This window comes from Coptis chinensis, chromosome 8 (genome assembly GCF_015680905.1).
Source record: "Coptis chinensis isolate HL-2020 chromosome 8, ASM1568090v1, whole genome shotgun sequence".
In the NCBI taxonomy this organism is placed as follows: Eukaryota; Viridiplantae; Streptophyta; class Magnoliopsida; order Ranunculales; family Ranunculaceae; genus Coptis; species Coptis chinensis.
Window position 1 is genome coordinate 87,665,891 of NC_141463.1, and position 25,155 is coordinate 87,691,045.

At 34.4% G+C, this 25,155-nt stretch overlaps 2 protein-coding genes and 1 long non-coding RNA gene across 3 annotated transcripts in view; 1 reads left to right on the forward strand and 2 right to left on the reverse strand.

Annotated features, from left to right (window-relative positions):
- LOC147483930 (uncharacterized) overlaps positions 1-1,756 on the forward strand; it is a 53,525-nt gene extending 51,769 nt beyond the window's left edge. The window contains exon 8 of the long non-coding RNA XR_015205947.1: positions 1,018-1,756. This is a non-coding gene — a long non-coding RNA (uncharacterized LOC147483930). The remainder of the gene's footprint in view (positions 1-1,017) is intronic.
- A 2,055-nt stretch (positions 1,757-3,811) lies between these two features.
- Positions 3,812-4,554, reverse strand: LOC147483932 (dehydrin HIRD11-like). The gene has a single exon (XM_086580384.1). The coding sequence runs from the start codon at positions 4,408-4,410 to the stop codon at positions 4,123-4,125; it is 288 nt and encodes a 95-aa protein (XP_086436510.1). The 5' UTR covers positions 4,411-4,554; the 3' UTR covers positions 3,812-4,122.
- An 8,913-nt stretch (positions 4,555-13,467) lies between these two features.
- LOC147483933 (uncharacterized) lies at positions 13,468-14,379 on the reverse strand. Its single transcript, XM_086579680.1, has 2 exons — positions 14,071-14,379; positions 13,468-13,902 (listed from the first exon to the last, which is right to left on the reverse strand). The coding sequence occupies exons 1-2, from the start codon at positions 14,377-14,379 to the stop codon at positions 13,468-13,470; spliced, it is 744 nt and encodes a 247-aa protein (XP_086435806.1).
- Between the last annotated feature and the right edge of the window lie 10,776 nt (positions 14,380-25,155).

The window sequence follows — 25,155 nt, forward strand, 5'->3', positions numbered from 1 at the left end:
TTTTCTTCCATACGAGCGTCGAAGACCGATGAAAGTGGAATCAACTAAACTTAAGTGCGACTGGTCCTTTCTAGATCCCTTACAAAGGAATGACCATTAACCTTGAAAGAAATTTCCATACATCATAAACGAATTGCAAGAGCATTGTAATTAAATTTAACTAAAAAACAAAAGAATTTAAATCAATAATAGTAACACAAATCACTTCATGACAACTCCTAATAATAATAGTAATTTAAGCGGAAACAATTAAATTTGAAGCTATGGCAATTCATGAGAAGAAAAATGTAGTAAAATAAGGTATTAGTGAAGAACGGTTTACCTAGTGGAGTGAGAATCCAACTAACAATCAATCACTTTTATTTCTTCATTCTGGGTTTGCATCTTTTGTATTACTGAAATCGTCCTATTTCGGTCTTGGGAAATATAGCTAATTAATGGGTATGTTCTTTTAGCTAATAAGTTTTGAGTAAGTAGTCAAACTCAAAAACTTGATCTTTGATTTAGTGATAGATTTGAGTTAGTAGTGAAATATTTTTGACAATGAAATTGAGAAGTATCCAGAAAATTCGAAGAAGAAAAAAGAAAGGTGGATTAATCTTTGGATGGGAGAGGATTTAAAGGAAAGGTTTTTTCTTTTTTGATAAACAGAGGACGGGTTTCAGAATAGAAGTGTTTTGTGTCTTGTGAAAGTTTGATCATTAGCTTTCATTACTTTTCAGAGTTTTTTTCTCCACCTTTCTCGTAATCCCCCTGATGACGTGGATAGCCTCATATTGCTCTAAAAGGGACTGCTATTATATATATATATAAAGATATATATATATATATATATATATATATATAAAAGATAAAGAAGAATTTAATTTGAACTACGTATAATCAAACATCTGGATAAACAATACCAATAGTAATAATTAGATAAATCCGATTCGAAACGACACAAGCATTTACCAAGATAACTTACGTTAACATAATTACCAAAGTAACCCTATGCTCACAATAAAACTACCCAAGTACCCTTGGGTAAATTCAGGGTCATTACAATATTAGATCCCTACACGACCTCGTGAATCTCTGAGGTAGATGGTGCTGAAGTACTACGCCCTGCTGCTAGTGATGAGGCGGCATATGGAGCTGCAAGTGAAGGACATGGGGGTCGTGCTGCTGGTAGGCTTGGTAGCTCAATGTCAAAGATTGGGGGTTGCATCTTTTTGTTGCAGCACCAGAAATAGACAACTAAACTGAAAATGCAACTCGCCAACCCCCCACTACCAACCCAATAATCAGGTACTTCCATTTTGCATCGAATTGGTTTTTGTCGGCTGTATTATCTCTGACATTATATACATGAGGTGTGTTTTCCTGCAAAAAGTTCGTAACCATAGGAAGGTTTCCGACTTTCAGTTGTGTCTTCAATATGTTTGTACAGTCTTGAATATTTGTATAGAAATGACAAATTGAAAATAGATAGCAACAAGGTTATGTAAAACAGTAGAAGTGGTTTCTAACAGTTGAATTTGGTACCACACATGACACAGGGCTTCTTCACTTTTGATTGTATGGCTTTCTTTTGGGCTAACATCCTTATTCCTTAGCGCATCCAAACCAAACTAACCTCCCCACACACACGGACACAGTACAAAAAAATAAGGAAACAAAAAAAAGCCATGTTACTATGCGCTCAGCAACCCAACCTGCCCAATGAAATGCGCCAATATGTCACCGTTGTCATTCAGTTACAAGACCATGTCACACTCTTGAGTCTTGACACATTCAAACTGGTAAAGTTTTTATGGATTACAAAGTGCAAATTATCAAATGTGCTTGTGTCCACTTTTGTGTAAAAAAAATTCAAATTTGGAATGCTATGATAGAAAGCATTCAAAGTTCTTTTTAGTTTTTGTTTTAGTCTGTAACTGGTAATTCTTGGTCAATTGGTGGGCTAGATCAATGGACCAACGAACTTTTATATGTATTCTCCGGATGCTATTATGCAGGTTTTAATATAAATATATCTATGAAGTTTTTATCAAAAAAAAAAAAAAAAAGTGCAAATTATGTGTGTCCATGTGTAAAATAATTTACAAAAACAGTTATAATATAGAAGATAATAGACAAATATGTGTAAATATTATTTGGTCATCAAGCAGACATACTAGATCGAGTAGTAGAGTGAAGATTGAGAATCAAATAAACCACCAAGTAGAACTGAGTGAATCCTTTCTCATCACAGAGAATGCTGGTATGATGACTAAAGGTCGATCTTTATATGTGGTTGCGGACTCTAATCTTCTCGTTAAAGAATGCTAGCTAGGGACGTAATCAAGCTCGTCTTTTGCAAAAAAAAATGTCATTAAGCCCGAGCCTCAGAAAGCCAATCTTTCATTACCTTGACCATGGAGTACTCCATTTCTTTCACATGCCCAGTAGCTTCAACAATATCATAAGTCATTTGAAGCTTGTAGAAAATGCACACTACAAGGAGAAACACTGCTGCACTTCTAGAAAACGCCATTTGATTTTTTTTCTAAGTGAGATCAAGATGGATGAGCTGTAGACTTGTAGTTGATCCCTAAATAAACTTTAATGGCTTTGGTAGTTGTGGAGTTATCAATATGTGCCATTTTAGGCAAAATGCATAAACAAACTTCGTTTCTTCACAAAACTCGAAATGAGTCATGACCATAGTTCAATATATCGAAAATGGCGGAATTCCGGAAACTCCAAAAACTGGAATTCCGTTCGGCATATCACCACTAGCCAGACGGGTCGAAATGTGCTGCAAGGTCTGAAATATCATAATTAATTAAAAGTGACCAAATCTGGACCGTTGGATTTTGAGATGAGTGTATTGTCATCCTTTATCATCACTGTTAATAAGTTAAGACACAACAACAACGTTGGTTTGTGGATGCCACCATGGATTTTGCAAAGCCACAATGAAAAAAACATAAAAGAAGATGGTGGTGGATGACTTCACTGGGAGTCTGGAAATATGTTGGAGACGATTTTGAATGTCTTTTCCTTAATTATCTTTTTCTTCTTCAATGGTTTTTCGTAAGTTTATAAATCTAGGTTTAGTTAAAATTCGTCAAATATACTCAAATCACAGTTTGTTTAGGTGGTGGTGATGCTCGGAAAATTCGGTTTTCCAAACATATCGAATCACTTCGTTCCAATTCCGTTTCGATTTTAAAAAAAATCGAAATATCTGGAGGAATTCCGATACCGTTCGAAATCATGAACTATGGTCATGAGTACACTGTCCATCGACTGTTCGAAATCATGAAATATGGAAATTTTCTTTCTGTTACATAAAACAACGAGGGCCGGATCAAAGGTGGAAGGAATTTGTACAAATGACTGGAGATAAAATTGCATGTGACCAAACGTAGAAAATTTTATCTGTGGTTTCATTTTCACACAATCATAACAACATCATGCTCAAAATTGTCAACACTACGTATCCAAAATTCCAAATATCGCCGGGAGGGGGGGCAACTCAATGAATTAGCTCAGACAACTGAAAAGGTAAGCTGGTCACCCATTCAGTGTGACCCGGTTGAACTCATGCATTAAGTTGGTTTTCCTTTGTTTACACAACACATGATCTGATGACGGATGACCACAAAGAATAATTAAAGATGGCTTACAAATTATACATACTGTGCAACGGCTGAAGTTGTAATACTGTATATCGAATACATGTATTTGTAATTCTGTCCACAAGAGTTCCGAGATCAGCGGTTGGTCTTGAAAATATTGAAATCAAGTAAAAAAGAGGAAAATAAAAGGGAGACGGATCGACTTAATTACATAGACGTACGATAGATTTATTTTCATACCAGTACCAATTTTCCATGACTCCAACATTAACATAGATGATTCAGGCCATTCCTAGATCTTCAACAAGTCAACAACCGTAACATGAAGATCATCGATCATGTACGTACATGTGATCCAACCATAGAAACAAAGCTAATTGACCAACAGAACACAACCATTTTTTTTTTTTTTTTTTTTGGTGAAGAACACAACCATAAAATTAAAGAGCCATTCTCCTAGAAAAATTACAATAACATGTTGTTATTATTTTAGACATCGATCCAACCCTTTCTTCTAATCGCTGTCGCTGCTGCTGCTGCTACCATGATCCTTACCGTCTCCCTTCTTCTTCTTCTCCTTCTTCTTCTTCTTCTCTCCTCCTTCCTTGTTCGCTCCCCCTTCCCCACTAACTTTGTCCTTTATTTTCTCCAAGAAACCTTCCTTTTGTTCACCTTGTTTCTTATGGGGTTCACCTCCTGGCTTAAGTTGCTGATCATGCTTTTGGGCCTCACCATGTTTTTGTTCCTCCTTATTACCTCCAATGTGTAGTGCGTCACCAATCTTGTTCATGATACCTGCCATTTTCAAACTTTTGAACACAAATATATAAACAACAAAGAAAGTCTTGCAATAGATTTGAGAGAAAATTGTTTGATGAAATGCAAGTGTAGTGTGCTTGTTATTTATAGGCCTTAAGGTCTGAATAGATTGGATACTATATTGGATACCTTAGAAAATATTATCTAACTTTAGATCTTTCTACCGACAATCATGTGGGACCCTTTGAGGATTTCGATTTTTTAGGATAACGATTCATGACTCAGTAGTACCGTGTTTTGACAGGACGTTTATTTATCAAAGGTTCACGAACTTCATTTTACATCAGTTAGATTTCCTATAGACCACATCAAGTTATTCATCTAATTTTAGTACATCAGGAAAAAAAAATTACACAATTTATACGTCTATTTCAATTAATTATTAAAAAAAATAATTCTCTTTCAATTTGATGATATAAAAGGTTTGTTGCCCCGAAATTCATTTCATTTGTTCCAATAATAAAAATAGTCCAGATTCAGAGAGATTACCTACACAAAAAAAACTTGTGTAAACATATCTAATCTCGTTAGATTTTATTGAGACTGTGATATAATAAGGTGAGTATTAACACTGTTTTCTTAAGTGTTACTAAAAACAGACCATCAAATCTTTTATTATGGTAACATCACAATCCCAATAAAATCTAACGAGATTAGATGAGCCCATATAAGTTTCCTTGTGCGGGTTATTTCTCAGAATCCGGACTCAATAATAAAACATCATGTCATCATCACACCACAGTACATGTAATCAAAGGGCATTTAGGTCCTTGTTGGAACCGTTGTAAATGCGATGGTCCTCAACTATGCATCACAAAAATCTCTTCACGAGAACAATTACATACCAACTATGGATAATGGAGACATGAATACACACATATTGCGATTTCACGAGATTTCCTTCTTGAATCACCACTGCTCATATAATGCTAAATTGTGTCTTCAGTCACCATTTTAATAAGATATTATGTTATGCATCACCATTCGGTTATGATGCTAAATTATGTGTCATTTTAAATTTTAACTATTGCTGGTCTTGAATCTGTTTTTTTTCGAAAATATTTGCAGGTCTTGAATCAACATTGGAATATGATGCTGAATTACGTGTCATTTTAACTATGGCAGTGTAATTGTCCCGTAATTAATTTTGAAATTTTGAAACATGGAACCACTTACCTGTTCGAAATTCGAATTGGCCAAGTGTAACACTTTTGGAATAAGAAAACAAAAACGGTTTACGACAAATGCGGATGTTTTCATTTTGGTGGGCCCGAATGCTTTGAGAATCTTATCACGTGTGACACTCACTTCACGCGACACATGTCCGGTTAGTTGATACGAGACAAACCAAACCAAACAAACGACAAACTCAGCACATAGTAACCGTCCAATTCTCCCGACATACTCGACGTTTCAATCACGAGGAAATTGAATGGTTGTAAGTTATTGTGGACCTTAGGGACGACGGTCAGGATGACGCGTAAGGATAAAGAAATAGTAGACAAAAGCACAACGCGTTAAATCTTACTTTATCCGCTCTTGAATGCGTCGACACGACGACGTACGTGGAACTTCAGTTGATGAGATAATGGGGCCACGCTATTAATTGATTAAATTGATTATTTGAATAATTCTATGGGACACTGCGTTAGAAATTGGTGTCATGGAGTAAGCTTGAATTAAACTGGATCATCATTTATTCTTTTACCAAACATCTGAATGCTATAGCGCTATTAAACCTCTTTTTACGTTAATTTTTTATAATGGTATAGAAGTTAGAACTATATATGGAACCTGTTACCTGTCCGATCTGCTCCTCTTTGACTTCTATATTGTGTATCTATAATTGACTATGTATGGAACCTGTTACCTGTCCGATCTCCTCCTCTTTGACTTCGATATTGTGTATCTATAATTGTGTGATCGGGATGTATAATGGTTATATTAAAAGTTTAAAACAAAGACTAAAATATTGAATTCGGTGAATATCTCGATGTATTTAAAAACCAAAATATATTAGATATATTGAAAATATTACAGATATCTATTTTTTTTTACCAATCAAAATTTTATTTGTATGTCGATATATTAGATATATCGGAAATATTGCCGATTATATCAGAAATATTGTCAATATATTAATAAAAATCGGTCAAAAGCAATAATTAATATCGTATATATCGATCGATATATATCATTATATTGGAAATTGCGATATTCATCAGGAAAAAAACAGATTTAATATTCGGTTGAGATATATCAGATATTTCCATCTCGGTGTAATTAGAGGTGCCAATGGGTACCCAATTACCCGAAACCGAATGTTCCGGTTTTGGGTCTTAAAAAGTTAGACCCATTTAAAATAGGTCATTAAAAACCGAACCGATAAAAAACCGAAACCGTTGAACAAGAATAGTAAAAAACATGTGGGTACCCGAACCGAAACCAAAACCGATTATTATGATTTCGATATATAAAATTTAATGTTATATTACATTTAAGATAATCAAACTCATACATCATAATATAAAATATATTTTTTACGTGTAAAAGTCTATTAAATATATATAGCATACTAGTGAATGTGTGTTGTTAAATTTATATTTTATAATTATACGTTAAACAAATGTATCATAGATTGTTAATAATAATGTCAACGTGTATATTATGAATTAACTAATACATTTTATATTTATTAACTTATGCACGTGTATATTTAAATAGAATACACATGCTTGATATATTGTGGTACACACACTTATTATAAACCAATATATAGTACGCACTTATTATAAACCAATATATAGTGTTCATATTAAAAATTAGTGATAAGATGTAATTGTAAGATGTATGTATTCGCATGTTTAATTTAAAATGCGAGTTAATACACGTATACAAATATATGTGTTTGCACTTAAAATATATTAATGTAACAAATATATGTGATTGCACGTGTACACGATCGAGTTAATACAAGAAAACAAATATATGTGTATGTACGTAAAAAAAAAAATCAAAATTATAAAGTTAGATATTTGATTATTTTAATTTCTATATCAAATGTTTAAATTATCACATGAATAGTAAATATTTTAACGTGTATGATTGATACATATTCATAAATTGATGTAAATATGATTGTTGATACATCACTAATTATATATAAAATATTATCGTGTAGGAAAATAAAAAAATAAAAATAAAAACAATACAAGTTTTAGTATTTAAATGATTGAAATTGTTTAATAATCATAATAAATAATAAAGACCCGAATTAGAACCGAAACCGATAAAACCATAAATAGTAAAATCCAAACTAAAATCGCTAAAATCCGACCCAAAACCAACCCGTTGACACCCCTAGGTGTAATAAAAAAATGAGATATATCAGTAATATTTCGGATATCTGGTCAATATTTTGGACCTTCTATTAAAATGGGTCTGGTACTGTAGTATGTGGTGTGTTTTTAACGACTTGTAGTTCATCAAATTTGAAGTGTGAATAGTCAATACATCAATCACTTTATGGATTTTAATGATTACGGGTTTGTGCTCTCTTTTGTTTTTTTTTCGATAATATCTAAACAGATAAAACTAAATATGTTTGGTTTTGAGTCGAAACTTAATAATTCACTCACGCAAACGGATATCTCTGCCAATTTCGACTTGGTCATGCATAATGTTTGCTCCCTGAGTATAATTCAATGGAAGTTCATCAAGTTTTAGTGATGTGGACATGTGGTCCTTCGCTCCTTCTGGAGTTGAAGAAACATAGATTACGATATGGACGGTGCAGAAACACACATGGCCACATCACTTTGTAAGTGATCAAGGGAATCATTTGCGTGTAAGAAGGACAGTGGCTGATGATCAGAGCTCCAAGGAGTTTTCTCATTCATCAACATCAACACGAGCCTCCGAGAAGCAGATTGACAAAAGTTAGTTTTTTTATAATTTTTTTTTTTTTTTTTTTTTGGGGTTAGCAGACCCAAACCTGCATTAAAATTAAACTCTAACATAAACATAACCCTTTGCATCTTGCTTTACTATAGCACTTAGTCTTTCATCCATAGGTCCTATACTATACCAAGAGTAATTTTACACTGATACAGAAACTTGACACAGTCAACCAACACACTGAGGTAGACGGCTGATGTGTCATGTCCACGTAAACAAAGTCAAATGGACCATTTTTATTTTATTTGTCTTTTATTTTATTTTATTTTCTATTTTGATTTATTAAACCCTTGTCTCTCTCGTCCCTTTACAAATTACCTAAACTATGAATCTCGGAATTCAACTTGTGAAAAACATACTAAAATGGTTTCGGTAGGAAGGGTTTTGTCAATCACGACTAGGGGTTTAAGATTTCTAACCACCACTTCATCAATAACTTCAACTTGTTCCAACCCCTTTTTTTAAAACTACTTCAAGGTTCAACCTCAAACATAAATATTCGCTCAGCTCTACTTCAAGCTTGCATCTCTCAAATCTTCTTCTCCTCAAAATGCTCAGCTCTTTCTTACTATTTTTTTTTCCAATATAAATATTCGCTCATTCCATACACACATTTCATATGAAACTCTTTTATTTTGAGCTCTTTCTACTAGCTTAGCTTGTGTTGAAATAGAGGTGGTATTAACTCTTTTGCTAGTTTGTTCCTCACTCTTCAGTAGTCCTGCTTCTACTGCTGAACTTCCATTAGATGGTAACATTCACTTTCACCTCAACACATTGTTTTATTTCAACTTTCTAGCTAGAATAAATGTTTAGCTTGATACTTGATTTGAGTAGTGTTCATAGTTGTTAGTAGTGAGTGTTTATGAATCTAAATTTTCTATGCCATTTTGTTGTTTCAAGGACTTGGGTGTTTTCTGTTTCTTCTCTTTGGTGCATTTTGGTATCCTAAGAGCATCTCTAGGTGGTGGTAGCATACTCTTCAAATTTGAAGAAATTTTTTGAAGAAGCTGGTAGCAAATTTCAACCAACTCTAGGTGGTCGCAAATTCAATTACCAAAAAACAACCTACGCGACATTACCACTGTCGCGCAACAGTTGGAGTGTCGCCCATGTACATTTCCAAAATAACCCACGCGACATTAGGAGTGGCGCGCAAGTAAAAAAAAACTTCACGCGATATTAGGAGTGGCGCGCGACAGTACCACAGGCGCGTGGTGCTGGTCAAAAAAAAAAAAAAAAAAAATTGGGGCGACATTTGCAATGGCGTGCGACATTACCAATGTCGCTCCGCATCTACATCAGCATCCAAATTGCCAAATTTGTGAACAAGAATGCGAACAAGCAGGTGATTCGACCGGATTTGAGGCCACCTAGAGATGGAATTCTGAGAAATTTCAAACTTTTCCTTCAAATATGAAGAAAAAGGCAGGTTATACTACCACCTAGAGATGCTCTAATCTGTTTTTAAGTTTGTCTTTTACTTTTGTTAGTAGTGAATAGAGATACTGATGACAAACCCTTCTCTTCCTGTTTGATTTATGCATTTAGGTGTTCTTTCAGTTGCTTCACTTTCAATTGTTTTGAGTGATATCGTAGTTGTTTCTTATTGTTCCCCATTTTGCATGTATCTTTTCAGGCTTGGGATTGAGGCCTCAATTTCCCAAACCATATCAGTGAAACCAGGCTCCCTTTACTCCCGCACATTTGGTGCTTCAAAAACTTGTGTCAGGATGAAGTGTTGAGAGTCTCTGTTCCTCCCCAATCCAGAGATCTACCTCTTCAAGCACTCTATAGCACCAATGGTGGTAACTTGGTTATATCCGAGAAAATCGTTGCAGGTGGTTGAGAGTCTAAGAGGACATTTGGACTATTCCTTCGCCTCGGCTTGGCACCTGGTTGGCAGGATCCTAGCTTCTGGTAACCAGGACAGCACATGCAAACTTTGGGACATGAGGAATCCTTCTCAGTCATGTGAGCAATCAATATCTATACACTATCATCTTATTTAGGCTAATGCTAGCGGTACTCGACAAGTAATAAAGCGGGGTTTATTCCCATTGTTCGTACCTTTGAATGTCTGATTGATTTCTACATTAAAGACTATGAAGTTTGTTTTCTTTTTCAGTAAATGATCCTTGGGTTTGGATTTGTGTAGATGTTGTTTTTGTATACTTAAGTGAAGTGGATTTTTAGCTTAAATGGTAAAGCACTTGAGAGTCTGAGTGTCACAGCCCAAATTTCCAGACAATATTTAAAACAATGATATTCAATCATCTGGAAATCCGGGGTGAAACAAAACTCAATACCCTGTTATCAAACACAATATAAAAAACTGAAATCAAAAGAAAACTAAAAGGAACAACTCTTCATCACATTATTAAACTACAAATAAACTAATCAACGCTATTACATCTGTCTCAAAACAAAACCGTACACTTCAGAAAAACTTAAACCAGAAGACTGCAAGAGCAACTCCAAATCACATGTCCTCATCCACTGCACTCCACCATCTATGTTTCTAAGAACACACTCACATTGCAAAATAAAGCAAACATGGGCCAGCAAATTGAATTTGTTGGTATGAGTAAGACTAAATATAAAATAACAATACGTTCATATCTTTCGAATAAATAAATATACTATTCAATCATTTCAACTTGGAAGACAAGTTAGTTCCGTATTCTCAAAACGGCATGCAGTTTCTTCCCAAGTGAAATTTCAATCCCCAATATACATTTCCAAGAAATCTCAGATAATAGTATTCATCATACTCACTTTCCAAAATAACTCACAATATAATTTCCACTTACATTCAACTTATTACATACACATATGATAACTTATTTAAATATGAGTTTGATACACTTTACCTTTAAGCCAGCACGTCGTCTTAGGGTAAGACAACGTCTCTACATAAAAAGTTAATAAGTCATACCCTCCTGCAAAACAAAGTTAGATTTTCCAAACGTAAGCATTTATAGTATACATCTATTTCACTCTCACTGCAACCATCATGGATATATATAATATGACATAATATATCACCAATAGTAACATTCATGTCACACCACCATATCCATTATATCATAATATATCACCAATATTAATTAACATTCATATCACACCACCATATCCATCATATCATAATATATCCCCAATATTAACTAACATTCATATCACACCACCATATCCATCATATCACGCTAACCATATTCACATTCCTTCGTAAAAAAATATATGCATCATATCATAAAATATCACCATATAACGACATTTATCAAATTAATATGTTTTGCTCCTAATGTTTCAATAAATAAAACAAATACATATTTAAGATAATTCCTATGATAATCATTCAATAAATTTGGAGAGAAAATAAGGTTTAGTTAGACTACTCACTGAAATTAATCAAAAACGAAAACTTTAGTGAAAACGAAATAACTGGCGAACTCGAAAACCAACGGTAAGGTGTTGTCTTCCTCCGCCCCTTTCTCTTTCAAACATTCTCAAGCAATAGTTATCTCTCTCTCTATCTTTCTTTTGTATGTCTCTCTATTTTTTCTCTTGTATTTCAAAAACCCGAAAAAAACTAACAAAGAGGGAGAGTTCGGTTGTAACCAAACCCCTCTAACTCTCCTACGTTTTTATCTTATCTTCTTTTATCTTTATCCTTTTCTTTTCTTTTTAATATTATTATTACTTTTTAAACCCTAATAAATAGAAAAAATAAAGAAAATAAACGGGGTGTTATACTTAGTGTATCTCGACGACATCTCAAGAGACGGTGGTTCGAATCCACCAAAATCCCATTCAATGAAGTGTCGATATACTTTTTAAGTCTACTACTCGAGTTGGTTAAGTGTATTATAATTAAAATCTTAGTAGCCAAATTTATTACGTTTACGTGAGTTTGTACTCAAGCGAGAAGTAGAGAATGGATTTTAAGGTTGGAGAAAATATTGCCTCAGGCTTGGGTGCAGAGAAAATATTGCATCTGGGCTTGTCTCTATTTCCTTAGCATTTGACAAGGAAAAAAAGGGGAAAGATCCTATAGTTGAAGCAAAAAGTTAATAATGACATGAATGATAGAATGAATGAAGGGTCGCAGGCTTCATTAAAAGCTAGAAGTGTTTCTAATGATAAGACAAAGTTCAAACAACTTCTTAAGAATCCTACTAAATTGGGAAAGGCTTTTCTAAAGAAAGTCAGACCTTAAAGGATCTTAGGAGGCAGAGAAAGGATCTCAGACATAAAAATTATGCTAAAACAAATCAATGATACAACTAAAAAAAATCAATGAAACATTCATTTATATCAATATCCTCACATGGAGTACTTGTTACACTTTGTTTCCAATGTTTAACCAACATACAAGAAAAGATTAAGACCTACTCTAGCCAATACAATATTCTGACATGCTACAAAAAAAGAATGTGATCACAGCACACTTGACTTTGTGATACAAAACTCCCTAAAAGACCTATCACAAACCTAACAAAAGCACCATGTCACATGTACGCCTTCAACCCGCAAAATAGCTCTCAAACATATGAATCAAATGATCACCCAATAATGCAAAATTTGAGTCAAAACCTACAAGAAGGAGAAACCATAAGTAGGGACATAAAATATGGCATTTTTATGCTGCCATTCCGTAATATACAAACAACTAAGAGTAAAAGAAACAGTTTGCTCGACTAACTCTCATTCTTCATTCATGCCTACTAAATTCTTCCACCAAACTCCATAAGTTATGCTCCACCAATTGTATCCTACGTACCAAGAATATAAATCCAATTCATCGAAACAACTTCAAAAAATAATAATAATAAACTATGATAAATATAAACCTTTAATGCAATGCTTTCTTGTGTCTCGCCAGACTCCATAACTTCTGATCCACCAATTGGGTCCTACATTTAAAGTAAAATTCATACAAATGAGCAAATAACTAAAAAAAACATAAAATCAAATATTAAAAAAAAAACGTTTCAATACGATTGTTTGCTAACCTTCTCCAAATCTAAATCATTCATTGTATTTTCAATTGTGCTCATCCCTTTCTTCTTCTTTCCTTGGTTCATTTTAATGACTTGTTCTCGCTTTCCTCTTTCTTCTTCTTTTCTTGCAACTTTTTAACAGCTTGTTCCAGCTTGCTTGTCTTCCACTTGAAAGGTGGACGGCTTGCACCACGAACTGATTGAGGACTACGAATAAGACCATTATCCTTAGTTGTAGTATGAACATTACCACTAGTTTCACATGCATTAGGTTGATCACTTCCACATGTAGTAGGTTGACTACTCACACATGCTCCTTCACCTTTCTTTAGTTCATTATTCAAGCCCTTAATCCATTTCATAACAATATTTGTCTTATCTTCATTGTCAGTTGCCAAGTCTGCTGTTTCATAGAAGGCATTACACATCCTATCAAAACGTTCATTATCAGGGTTTTGCATCCAATCAAAGTAACTAATTTTAACCTTTGTATGACACCTCTTTACATCTTTCCTCTATCGACAAAGAATGTACTTTTCAGGTATATTTTGAATCTTTTTTTGAATTAATACGACAATAATGTGTTTACATAAGATTCCTCTAAATTCAAACAAGCGACAATTGTACTTGATGTCACTGTCATCTGGGTTGAAGCAAACTGTAAAAGTAAGTTGTAGATTTACCTCTCCAACCATAACATCTTCGGAAATTTCATACACCTCAATGCCACATTCCTTTTTAACCGAAGACACACCACAGTAGAGCTTCCCCGTTAACTCCTTCTGAAACTCCTTGAATTTTGCAGTTGTATAAGCATCCTGAAATTGTTTCTCAATTTTATAGTGAGTAATACATGGGACCCAGGAGTTGAAGGAATTAAAATCTTCTTGGTTTTCTTTCTCAGCCTTGCTCCGTAATGCATTCTCGCATTGCTCGACAAATTGTTTCAATGTAGTCTTCAAATTGACATACTCGTCAAAAAATGCATCCATGTTCTCACTTTTTTGAGTACTTGGCATTCCCGCCCAAAAAATATCTTTTACAAATGCAGGAACCCAACGATGACTCTCCTTATACAAACCATCTAACCATCTATTTTCCTGAAGATCATACTTCTCAATAAACTTGTTCCATCTTCCTTCGAATTCGGTGGTTGTTAAGGAATTATAAACAGTTTGTTGTATCGCAAACTTAATTAACTCGTACTTCTTATGAACCCGTAATTTTTTAGGTAACTTTTTCATGATGTGCCATATACACCACCTATGGCGTGCATTCAGAAACATAATTTCTATAGCATTTTGCATGGCTTTGTCCTAGTCTCTAATTATTGCATTAGGAGCACGACCACCCATACAACCAAGGCAAGTCTGAAAAACCCAAGAAAAAGTCTTGGTGTCTTCACGCGATATTAAAGCACAACCCAACAAGATTGACTGACCGTGATGATTCACACCCACAAAAGGAGCAAACGGCATGTCATACTTATTAGTTAAGTAAGTTGTGTCGAATGGGATCACATCACCGAACTCCTCATATGTTGCTCTGCTCCTTGTGTCTGCCCAAAATAAATTCTTATTCTACCATTATCATCTAAATCCATGAGGAAATATAAGTTAGAATTATCTGCTTGCATTTTTGCGAAGTAATTCTGAACAGCTGCAGCATCCCCATTGCCAAGCCTTAACCGTCTGGATTTCTCAACATAATTACGACAATCTTTACCTAAATACGGCAGTTTATCAAGTCCACCCGCTTCCACCGCCAAAGAAGAATAACTTTTGTTTGGCTGAATACACGCTTGATCATTTATCTCAAGTTTCCTTTTGACACGTCGGTTCAATTTACGATTTCTTATGAAATATCGTGACTTTCCTGGACTCAAACCATGATTATGATCAAGTACTACAGATGTCACCTGCTGCCACTTTCCATCAGAATCTAAAGCAGCTCTAAGCTTCGCATTACATTGGGTTTTGGTAGTTGGATGCAATTTGAAAGCATTTCTTGAAGTGCTCTATGTCTTGCCTGATCGAGAACATGTAAAAAGCACCCATCAAACCACCCCATCATCTCCCTTCAACAAAGACCTTTTCTTTATTGGAAACCCATTCTTAGTACCGTATTTAGTGTAATTTTCAAACAATCCTTCGGCAATATCAAACACCATTCCTATTTCTAGATCTCCCACTTTTTCTTCTTGAGCAAATTCATTCTCCATACACACATCAACATCAATTGTATCTTCCAATTTTTTATCATTGATACCCTCATCCTCATACATTTCTATACTTATATCGTCAAATTCAGAAATTTCTGGCTCCATTCCTAAAAGAAATAAGTAAACAATTACAATTAATTAAAACATGGGTATATTATGATCAATAATAACTTAGGTGTTATTTTTTTTTTTTTTTAGTTTGAAAAATAAGAGATGAGAAACGAGGGTTTAATAAATCATAAAATAAAACAAATAAAAAAGGGCCCGGTTGACTTGACTGGGTGACTTTTGCCTAGATGGACTTGACACGTCAGCGTCCACCTCAATGTGTTGGTTGACTGTGTCAAGTTTCTGTGTCAATGTAGAATTACTCCTATACCAAACTCCCTCTTCCTTCACATTATGATTTATTGCAATATGATCAGCTGCTCTATTTCCTTCCCTAAGTATGTGTTGTACTTATACAAAGATAAATGACATTTTATATGTTCTAATGACACACAAGAGGTTCAAACAGTACCATGGTGTTGGCTAGATTGACAAAAGTTAGAAAACCAATGGATTGACAAATTTGGTTGGCGTTCTTGTTCACCTTTAGAAAATCAAGTAGAAAACAAATAGGGGCCTCCACCACGCGCAAGCCTGTCACACCCTGAATTTCGATAAATTAGATAATATAAATTATATCTGACTCCTCGATATCCGAGATATGACAACAACCTCAAAACCTAATCTATTTCGTAACCCTAATGAATAATAACACATGCGGAAAAAACTAAGCAATAAAATACTCAAAACAATCAGCTCATAATTATGAAAACTTGTGATCAAAATTAAGTTACAAACTTCTTCACTTAAGAATTCGGAAAAATAAATTAAAACATATGTCCCCAACAAATTCCACTACATCTCTGAGGAAAATAAAACGACATCTTATTAAAAATAAATGCTAACATCAATCACGAGCAGCACGCCACCTTCTCGAACATCAGCTAACCTTGTCCAGGCTGATCGACTATGTTCATATAAGAACACACCCGATTAGCAAACATGCAAATCGGGTCAGGATTATAAATAATGTTGGTATGAGTAGCCTTAGAAAAACCATTTAGATATACATAAAATTTCGTTCTTTATATGGCAGGTAGCTCCTCCTCCAATCGAGGTTTTAGCTTAAGGTAGTCAGTTCCTTCATAAAGGCACCTTAGCTTCTAACTAAGAGTAAATCAAACGTATGGTGTCCTAGTACTTACCTTTATGCATACTCTATCGCAGAGTGGGTCCTCTCTGCAAGAATAATTAGTTTAACCCACTCTTCTGCAAAGCAATTTGTAATAATCATAGCATAAATTGAAACTTAAGTTGAAAATCTTAATTCAATAACCACACCGAAGGAAAATATCATATCAGTAACATTTATCAAGTGTCCCTAATAACACGTCGTCTCTAGGTTTTACCTAGTTTCTCTGGCTACCACAATCGCTACCCAATGCCGAACATGTACATCCACATGCCTCCCCTCACATACTGAACCAGTCCGTGCGTAACTACCCTAAGCGAGATATCGCATACTGGGTAACCCTCACACGGAAGCCATTATGTGAGTAATGCCACTATTCGGCATAAAAAATAACGCGCGTCTCGTTCTAAAGTTTGCGAACGAGACAATCAAGCTACTATTCGGCTACGCCAGAAGGGTCATTCAGATTCACTGAAACACCAGAAGGGCCAATCAAATTGCACACGCCCTACACAGGGCAAATCACATGAGTTGTGGTAGCTAGGTTCTAGGATTTTCGTTACGTGATTTATTCAAATGTATACATCTATGCATCTTAAAATTTTCCTCTCTTCACGTGTCAATATTCACACAAGATCAACGTCAAATCTATATTAGATACTGACAAACAAGTTTATACAAATGTCACCAACATCCTATCGTCGGATTGGTCCATAAAAATACAATCTATAACGTTTTGGAAAAAAGTTAACAGTCAACGGGTCAACAGTCAACCCAACAGTCAATGGTCCTAACCGGTGGTCATCCCAACCGGTCCTCACCCAAGCCCATATTTAAAAAGAGTTCAAACCCTGGTCCTAATCGTCTGGGCTAAACTGGCCTGGTTTAATAACTTAAGCCTTAACCCGGCCCGTAAACTAATCTGGCCCAACTTGAATTATATAAACTCAACAGATGTAAGAATAGTAAAAATACTATCGGATCCACTTAACCTTCTAAGGACCAGCCTATACAAACCTTTTAAACCGGCCCAAAACCAAAAACTGATATGGTCCAGCCCAACTAATAAGTCACAAGTCTAAAAAGTTACACACCGACCGAGAGCACTAGATCGCTCTCACGGTCATCCCCTTCGTAGCAACAGCCGCTAGCTTCCAGCCACCCCCAAAAATCCTTCACACACCACCAAATAAATAACTCAAATAAACGTGGGTGAAAACCCCACAACTTTACTTCACCAAGCAACCTCGAATTTTCAGTTTTCGAAATCCCTCTCAAATCACAGATCCGACCGCCATTAACGACAAACTCCCCACTACCACCATTCATTAAACCAACAACCCGCAACACAACCAAAACAGTTCACAAAAACGAAATCACATATAAAAATCCAACCCCTTCAGTATCGCAGTAATGAAAAGTTACAGGGGAGGAGGTTTGGGGGCTCGCGCCTCCCTTTACAACCACCTAAGGATTTCGACCGTCCTAACAAATAACCAATCTAATAAGTTTAAACCTTAAGGGGAAGAACCATTGTTGAACAGAAATGAGCAAACATGAAAAAATGAACGAAACGTGTAGTCCTACAGTAAAGTCATCTCTGTGTATAGACGAGAAAAAAATGAAACTAAACTACTCACCTCCTGTGTTATCGGGAAAAAGAAATATCGAATACGATGACGCGAGAACCAATCCCAGCTAGCTCGCAAAATCCGCCGTTCTTCTTCGTTTTTGCTTGAGCGTGCTGTTTGTGTTTTTGAGAAAACTCCTTTCTCTGTAGACACCCTATATTAAGCTCTCCTTCCTATTTTACTAAATATTCTTATATCATAACTATGGAATATTATTACTATTAAAAGTATTATATATATTATGTTCCTTAGGTTAATATCTTGTTTCCTTTTTATTTAAAACTTTCCGAAAATTAAAGATAATCAAATCCCACATACTAGCACGTTGACCAGAAAAATAAAATCAAATATAGAAATACTAAATATAGTTACGCAAATAAAGTAGAAATAAAATAGGGGTCTTACAAAGCCCATACCAGCGAGTGGAATACCTTACTGATAGTGGAACTCGAATTTGGAGAATAGCTGCTCTACACAACATCTTTCTCCTATGTATTGTGACAGAAATCATAAAAATACCACTCAGTCACAATGAGCATGTTGACTCCATAAGATGGATGAGTGAAAAGGATGGTGAACTAACAATGAAATTTGTTTACAAGTATCTAAGCAAAAGCACAGGAGACAATAATAGCCACAATCCAAATTTTTGGAATCACTCATGGAACCTGGACACAACAGAACGAGTAAAACTCTTTTTCTGGAGGAACCTGGACACAACAGAACGAGTCAAAATGGCCGATACTTCGTACTAGAGGATTTGGAGAACACACATGGGAAATCCTTCCCTACGCCATTGTATGGTCAATATGGTGTGTTCGAAATGAAATCATTTTCAGAAACGAGACACTTTGCATCAACAAGGTGATTAACAGGATTAAGGGAAGTGTTTGGGTATGGCTTTGCATGAAAGAAAACAACTTTGCAGTTCGTCGAGATCACCACTTTTCGGACTTGGTTTTCAACTGGACAAAGATCATCGATAACCGGCCAGTGCTAATGTATCTTTTTGTATTGGTGTATAATTTGTGAGGCTCTCACTCACACTATCTTTAACTGACATGGAGAGCCAATACCAAATTGTAACACAACCCTATTTTACCTTATATATAATATAACATTTTTTACTAATAAAAAAAAACCTCTTTTTCTGGAAAGCCATTAGCAACAACCTTCCCACAAGAGAAAACCTATGGAATAGAAATATAATCCCTTCTTGAATTTGCTTGTGCTGCAACAACCAGGTGGAATCTACTGCTCATGCACTTTTTCACTGCAATTTGCTCAGACATATCTAGTATGCTTTTAACCTTTCCATTAGGACAGACCACTGGAATCATGATGCTACCATTACCTCCATTATCACCACCATTATCGCTGGAATCAAAAATAAAACTAAGATAATAGATACTTTGAGTAATCTTGCTTCTACCATGTTTTCAATATAGACTAGTAGAAATGATATAATTGTTAACAATAGGCAAACAGATGCAGTTAATATAATTCATAGGATAGAGGTTCAACCTTCATCACTAACAAGATAAGAAAGAACTGTACCTTATGCTAAAAGCAATTACATAGAACGTTGGCCCAAGATAGAAAATGACGACAACCACTACCTCACTACAAATGCCTCCTGGAATAGTAACACTAACTAGGCAGGCCTCAGGTTTTTCTATATGGAATAACTTTAGATATTGTATTGGAGCAGGACATGACAAAACGAGTGTCGCTGACCCGGAAGAGGCAAAGGCACAAGCCATCCGAAGAGGAGTAGACTTGTGTTGACATTTGCAGCTTCGATGTGTCACCATTTTGACGGATTGCAAACACCTAGCTAAAGTCCTAGAGCAAAAAGGAACAAATTTATTATGGGGAGCTAGATCAATCGCACATGATATTTACTATAGTATCGATCTCTTTGTTTGATCATTGTAATTTCTTTTACATTTGCAGAGACTCGAATATTATTGCTCATGTACTCACAGCAAGGGGCCAGCAAACCCTTCCACATTTTATTTTGAACCTGGCTACGGCAAGGTCGTTGATTAGTTTATGTATGGATGGACGACTGTAGGGAGCTCTTCCTTAGTTTTGGAAGTGTCTTCCTTCCTTTCGTCTTTAAAAAAAAAAAAAAAAAAAAAAAACCTCTTTGAATACACGCAAATGGGCTTCTATCTTTCAGACTAACGGGGCTTTTCCTTTGATAATGATAACGCAGCATGGAGACACACACTTTGTTGTGTAAATAAAGGCTTTATGCGTTCCTAACTAAAGCACCTTGGATTGATGGAAAATGGGTTGTGGTCCATTTTGCTATATGGTATATGGAAAATGAAAATGAAACTATAATGCTATACGGTATATGGATTAAGGACTGCATGTTAAAACAAAAATTGGTTTTGTTGGATCAACTTGAACAGGTTAATATGAAAATGAGTTGTGAATTACTTTGCCCAAGTAGTAGTATTCATAGTTTTACTATCTGATCTAGCAAGGTATACAAAGTTTTAGGTAAGATATTGAAACATAATGTATCAATGAATGATTGTTTTAAAAATGTATAATTGTACATAGTTATACATAGTTATACACATACTAACCTGTAAGTTTCCTTTCACAGTTTCACCAAACATACTTGATAATGGTGCGGTATATATATTAACCAAAGAAAAACAAACTATCACACTCATTCCATGTTAGGCCTGGCACAACCGAATCTCAGGCCCACGAGCTTCCCCGACCTCACTAGTACTAATAATGTCCCCGCTTAACCATTCACTCGGTTTGGAAATCCAACAGTGGCTGATGTCCATATAGCTCCATACACCGAATTTGAGCCTGACCGAATTAACAAAATTTTAGAAACTTGCGAGATGACAAAATTTAGCCTATTTACTTTTGGGTTGGACCTAGCTTGGGGCCTTTTTATTACTCTTACTAATTCCCTCGACTAATCTGGAGCCCATAGTTCTTTGATATCTGCCTTTACTCTGATAAGGCAGCCTTTGAGACAATGGGTTGTAAACCTGTATTTCATTTTGCTCGTCTAAAAAATGAAGGTAGAATGCAATGTGGAATACGGATTATGGATTGCATAATTGAACCATTATGTTAAAACTTTTTTGGTTTTGTTAGACCAACGAACGTGCACGGGCCAATATGAAAATGTGTTGTGACTTGTGATTTTGTGAATAATTATTTTGCCTGTCTAGTAGTAATCATAGTTTTACTCTCTGATCTAGCAAATACTATGAAAGTTTTAGGAAAGAAAGCAAGAACTAAGATGTAGAAACACAATGCATTAACACGCCATTAACTAAAACGATATATGTTATGTACTTCTAAATTTCCTTGCACTTACCAAACTGGACACATGTTTTTTTTTTTTTTTGATAGGTTGATTTTATTGGAAAGGAGTGCAAAAACACACAAGTGGACACATGCTAATGGTGTGGTCTCGCACAGAACCTACCTCTACCCCATAAGCTTTACGGATCTCACTAGTACCATAAAATATATCCAAGTTAGCCACCCAGTGAGCTTGGACCACAACTTGGTAAAGGGTGTCCAGTTTTATATGAGAAGCCGCTTTGGTACTTTGTGGCATAGTACAAAATATCAGGATATGGGTATTTATCGATATTCAATTTCTGGATATGTATCGTGGATATATCCCCCTCTTTGGAGATATTTGACATTGTTTCACATGCAAATATCGTAGATATATCCAAAATATCGATAAATATCGTAGATATTGTAGATGTTTCTTGATATATCATGATACATTATTTATATTTATTTGAAATATAATGGTAAATATTAAATAAATTTGTTATATACATAAAATATCGCCAAATGTCTCCAAATATCGCAAAATATCTCCAAATATCACAAATATCGTTAAAATATCACCGATATTTGTAGTTGTATATATCTCTGAACATATCATGATATTTATATATCTTTTTCTGAAATCCGGATAGATATCCCCAAATATAGCGATATATCGGGATATTTTGTACTATGCTTTGTGGGAGGCTCATCTTTATCCAATGATGCAATAATCAACAAAAGACTTTACATAGTGAAGCAAATGCAAAAATAGGAATGGGATGCTTGAAAATTAAGGAGTTAAGTATATACAAAAGTTGTTTACCAAGTTTCATCAATAATAATGTACTTACAGTGTCAAAATAGAAAAATTAAAAATGGTAATAATTCATGGAGATAAAAGCACTTAATTGAGTTTATTTTTATGTTTTGGTTATTTCATACGAATAATTTACTCTAGTAAATCTATTAGATTTGGGAAAATTACTTTCTTATGACTGCAACATTCTTAGTCTATAAATAATTATAATCACCTCCTTAAAAGGATGTTTTTTGGTAATCAAATGAGTATTAAAATTAGTATTGACATTAGAGTTGTGAACTCTTTATTTTGTGTTGTGTTTATGGACTATTTCACCACACAATACTGTGTTAGGCCTAATATTAATGTAATTAGAGATAACTAACATTAACATATATATCACATGTTAGAGTACAACACATCACTCTAATTTAAAGTAAGGTCAGATCCATAGGTGTCATGTGCTCACAAATTGAATAATGTTAAATTTTGTAATAGCACTATTGTTGAGCATATAACTTGAAAAGCAAACAACATAATTATGCTTGCTTGGCAAACACGACATTTTGATTACAAGTTTACCCACCTCAATATAATAATAAAACAAAATAATAAAAATAGAGATTTTTGGGTGGTTGTCCATTGTCATTAAGGATGGTAGAAGTTAGGATCATTTAGAAAAAAACAAAATAATCAATGAATAAAGTAAATAATCAACTGATGATGGTGACACAATTAATGATTTGAGATCCTCATGTAGTTATGTCTACTATAGAGGTGGTGATGTTGTGTAGGAGTAATGTATAACAACTTAACATGTTTAAAACAAATATTTAGCAAATGGAGGATTCGATTTTAGTTAATCTAAAATATTTTAATATTGAGTTAAGAGAAAGATTTTAAGTATAAATGTAACACCTTTATTTTTATTAATGTCAAAAATTAATTATTTCACAAAATTTTATATATTTATTGACTATGTCTTAAGTTAACTATTAAATTGAAGTGAATATGTATGTTTGACTTTTTGAAGAAAAAAAAAAAGGAAAATAGTTTAATGATGATGGGTTTTTAAAAGTTGGAAGTACATCACACCTCGAAAATCAAAGAGTCAGGAACAAATATTGTTATTCCAATTTTGTCGAAATTCTGGATGTGACAATAAACATAAACATTGTTTAAAATTTGAAGCTTTTATAATTTCAACAATTGTGTATTGTGTGATATAATATTGAGTTCATACACATGTTTAGGTGAGAGAGAGAGGTACCTCGCATCCGATGATGGTGACACAATTTAATGATTTGAGATCATTGTGTAGTTACGTCTACTACATAGGTGATGATGATGTGTAGAAGTAGAATATAACAACATATTTAAAACAAACATTTAGCAAATGGAGAAATTGATTTTAGTTAATCTAAGAGATTTTAATGTTGAGTTATGAGAAAGATTTGAAGTCTAATCATAAACATTCTTTATAATTTGAAGTTTTTATAATTTTAACAATTGTGTATTTTGTGATGTAATATTGAGTTCGTGCACATGTTTATGTGAGTTGTACTAGATATCAATAAGTTCCGCGATATAAGAAAATAGAATTTAATATTTAACACATAAAATGCAATTAGGTGCATTATATATACTAGCATGTGTTATCTGTGCGCTGCACAACAACTACAACATATGCAACTGAGATTGGAAACCACCCAGATATAAACATAGAAAAAACACAACACTTATTTACTACTTGGATGAAATAATGTGCCTCGATTTTACTATTTTAGTTCCATTCTCTCATTACTTGAGTCAAAATAATACATTTTAAACCTCGCTTACCATGTACCTCTATTATGCTATTTCCATTAAATTTGGATTCTCCAGTACGTATCAAAGTCATATATGGATTTATCTCTAGTTATTGATAAAAAAAAGTTAATACTTATAAGGTTTAGCCATAAAACAGTTAATGCTTATAAGTTAATCCAATTTAGTAAACGTTTTCAAAATGTAGCTCGATATGGTATGGTGGCACAACCCACTTCCTATACAAGTACAGTTAAATAGAGTGTTAGCCGCCAATCCTTGATTTATGTATGAGAAAATAAATTCTCAGCAGTGATTAGATACAAAGAGAACTAATATAGTACATACATTTGTTGTTCCATCAAAATAATTAAATTATGCCAATACAATAATTCACGTTATTACAACAAATAATTGAGAACAGAAGAATGTAATTAGTTATTGGGAGTGAAGATTTTTTTACTCTATTTTTGCCGGAATTTTGAAGAGGACCATTTTTTGGAGCGGTGAGGAAACATGAAAGGGCAATGCATCAATGAATGAAGAGAAGGAAGCCAAGAGCAAAACCTGAAGAGAAAATGGTATGGATTTGATCTTTTGATCAAATTCATTTCTTTTTCTCCAGGTTCTCTTTTGCTAGTTTTGGGTTTCATAGTTGGAATAGAACTCGGTAGTGAACTAAAAATGGAATCCTACAACTCTAGGTTTTCAAACGGCGTTTTTTCTATTTGAAAT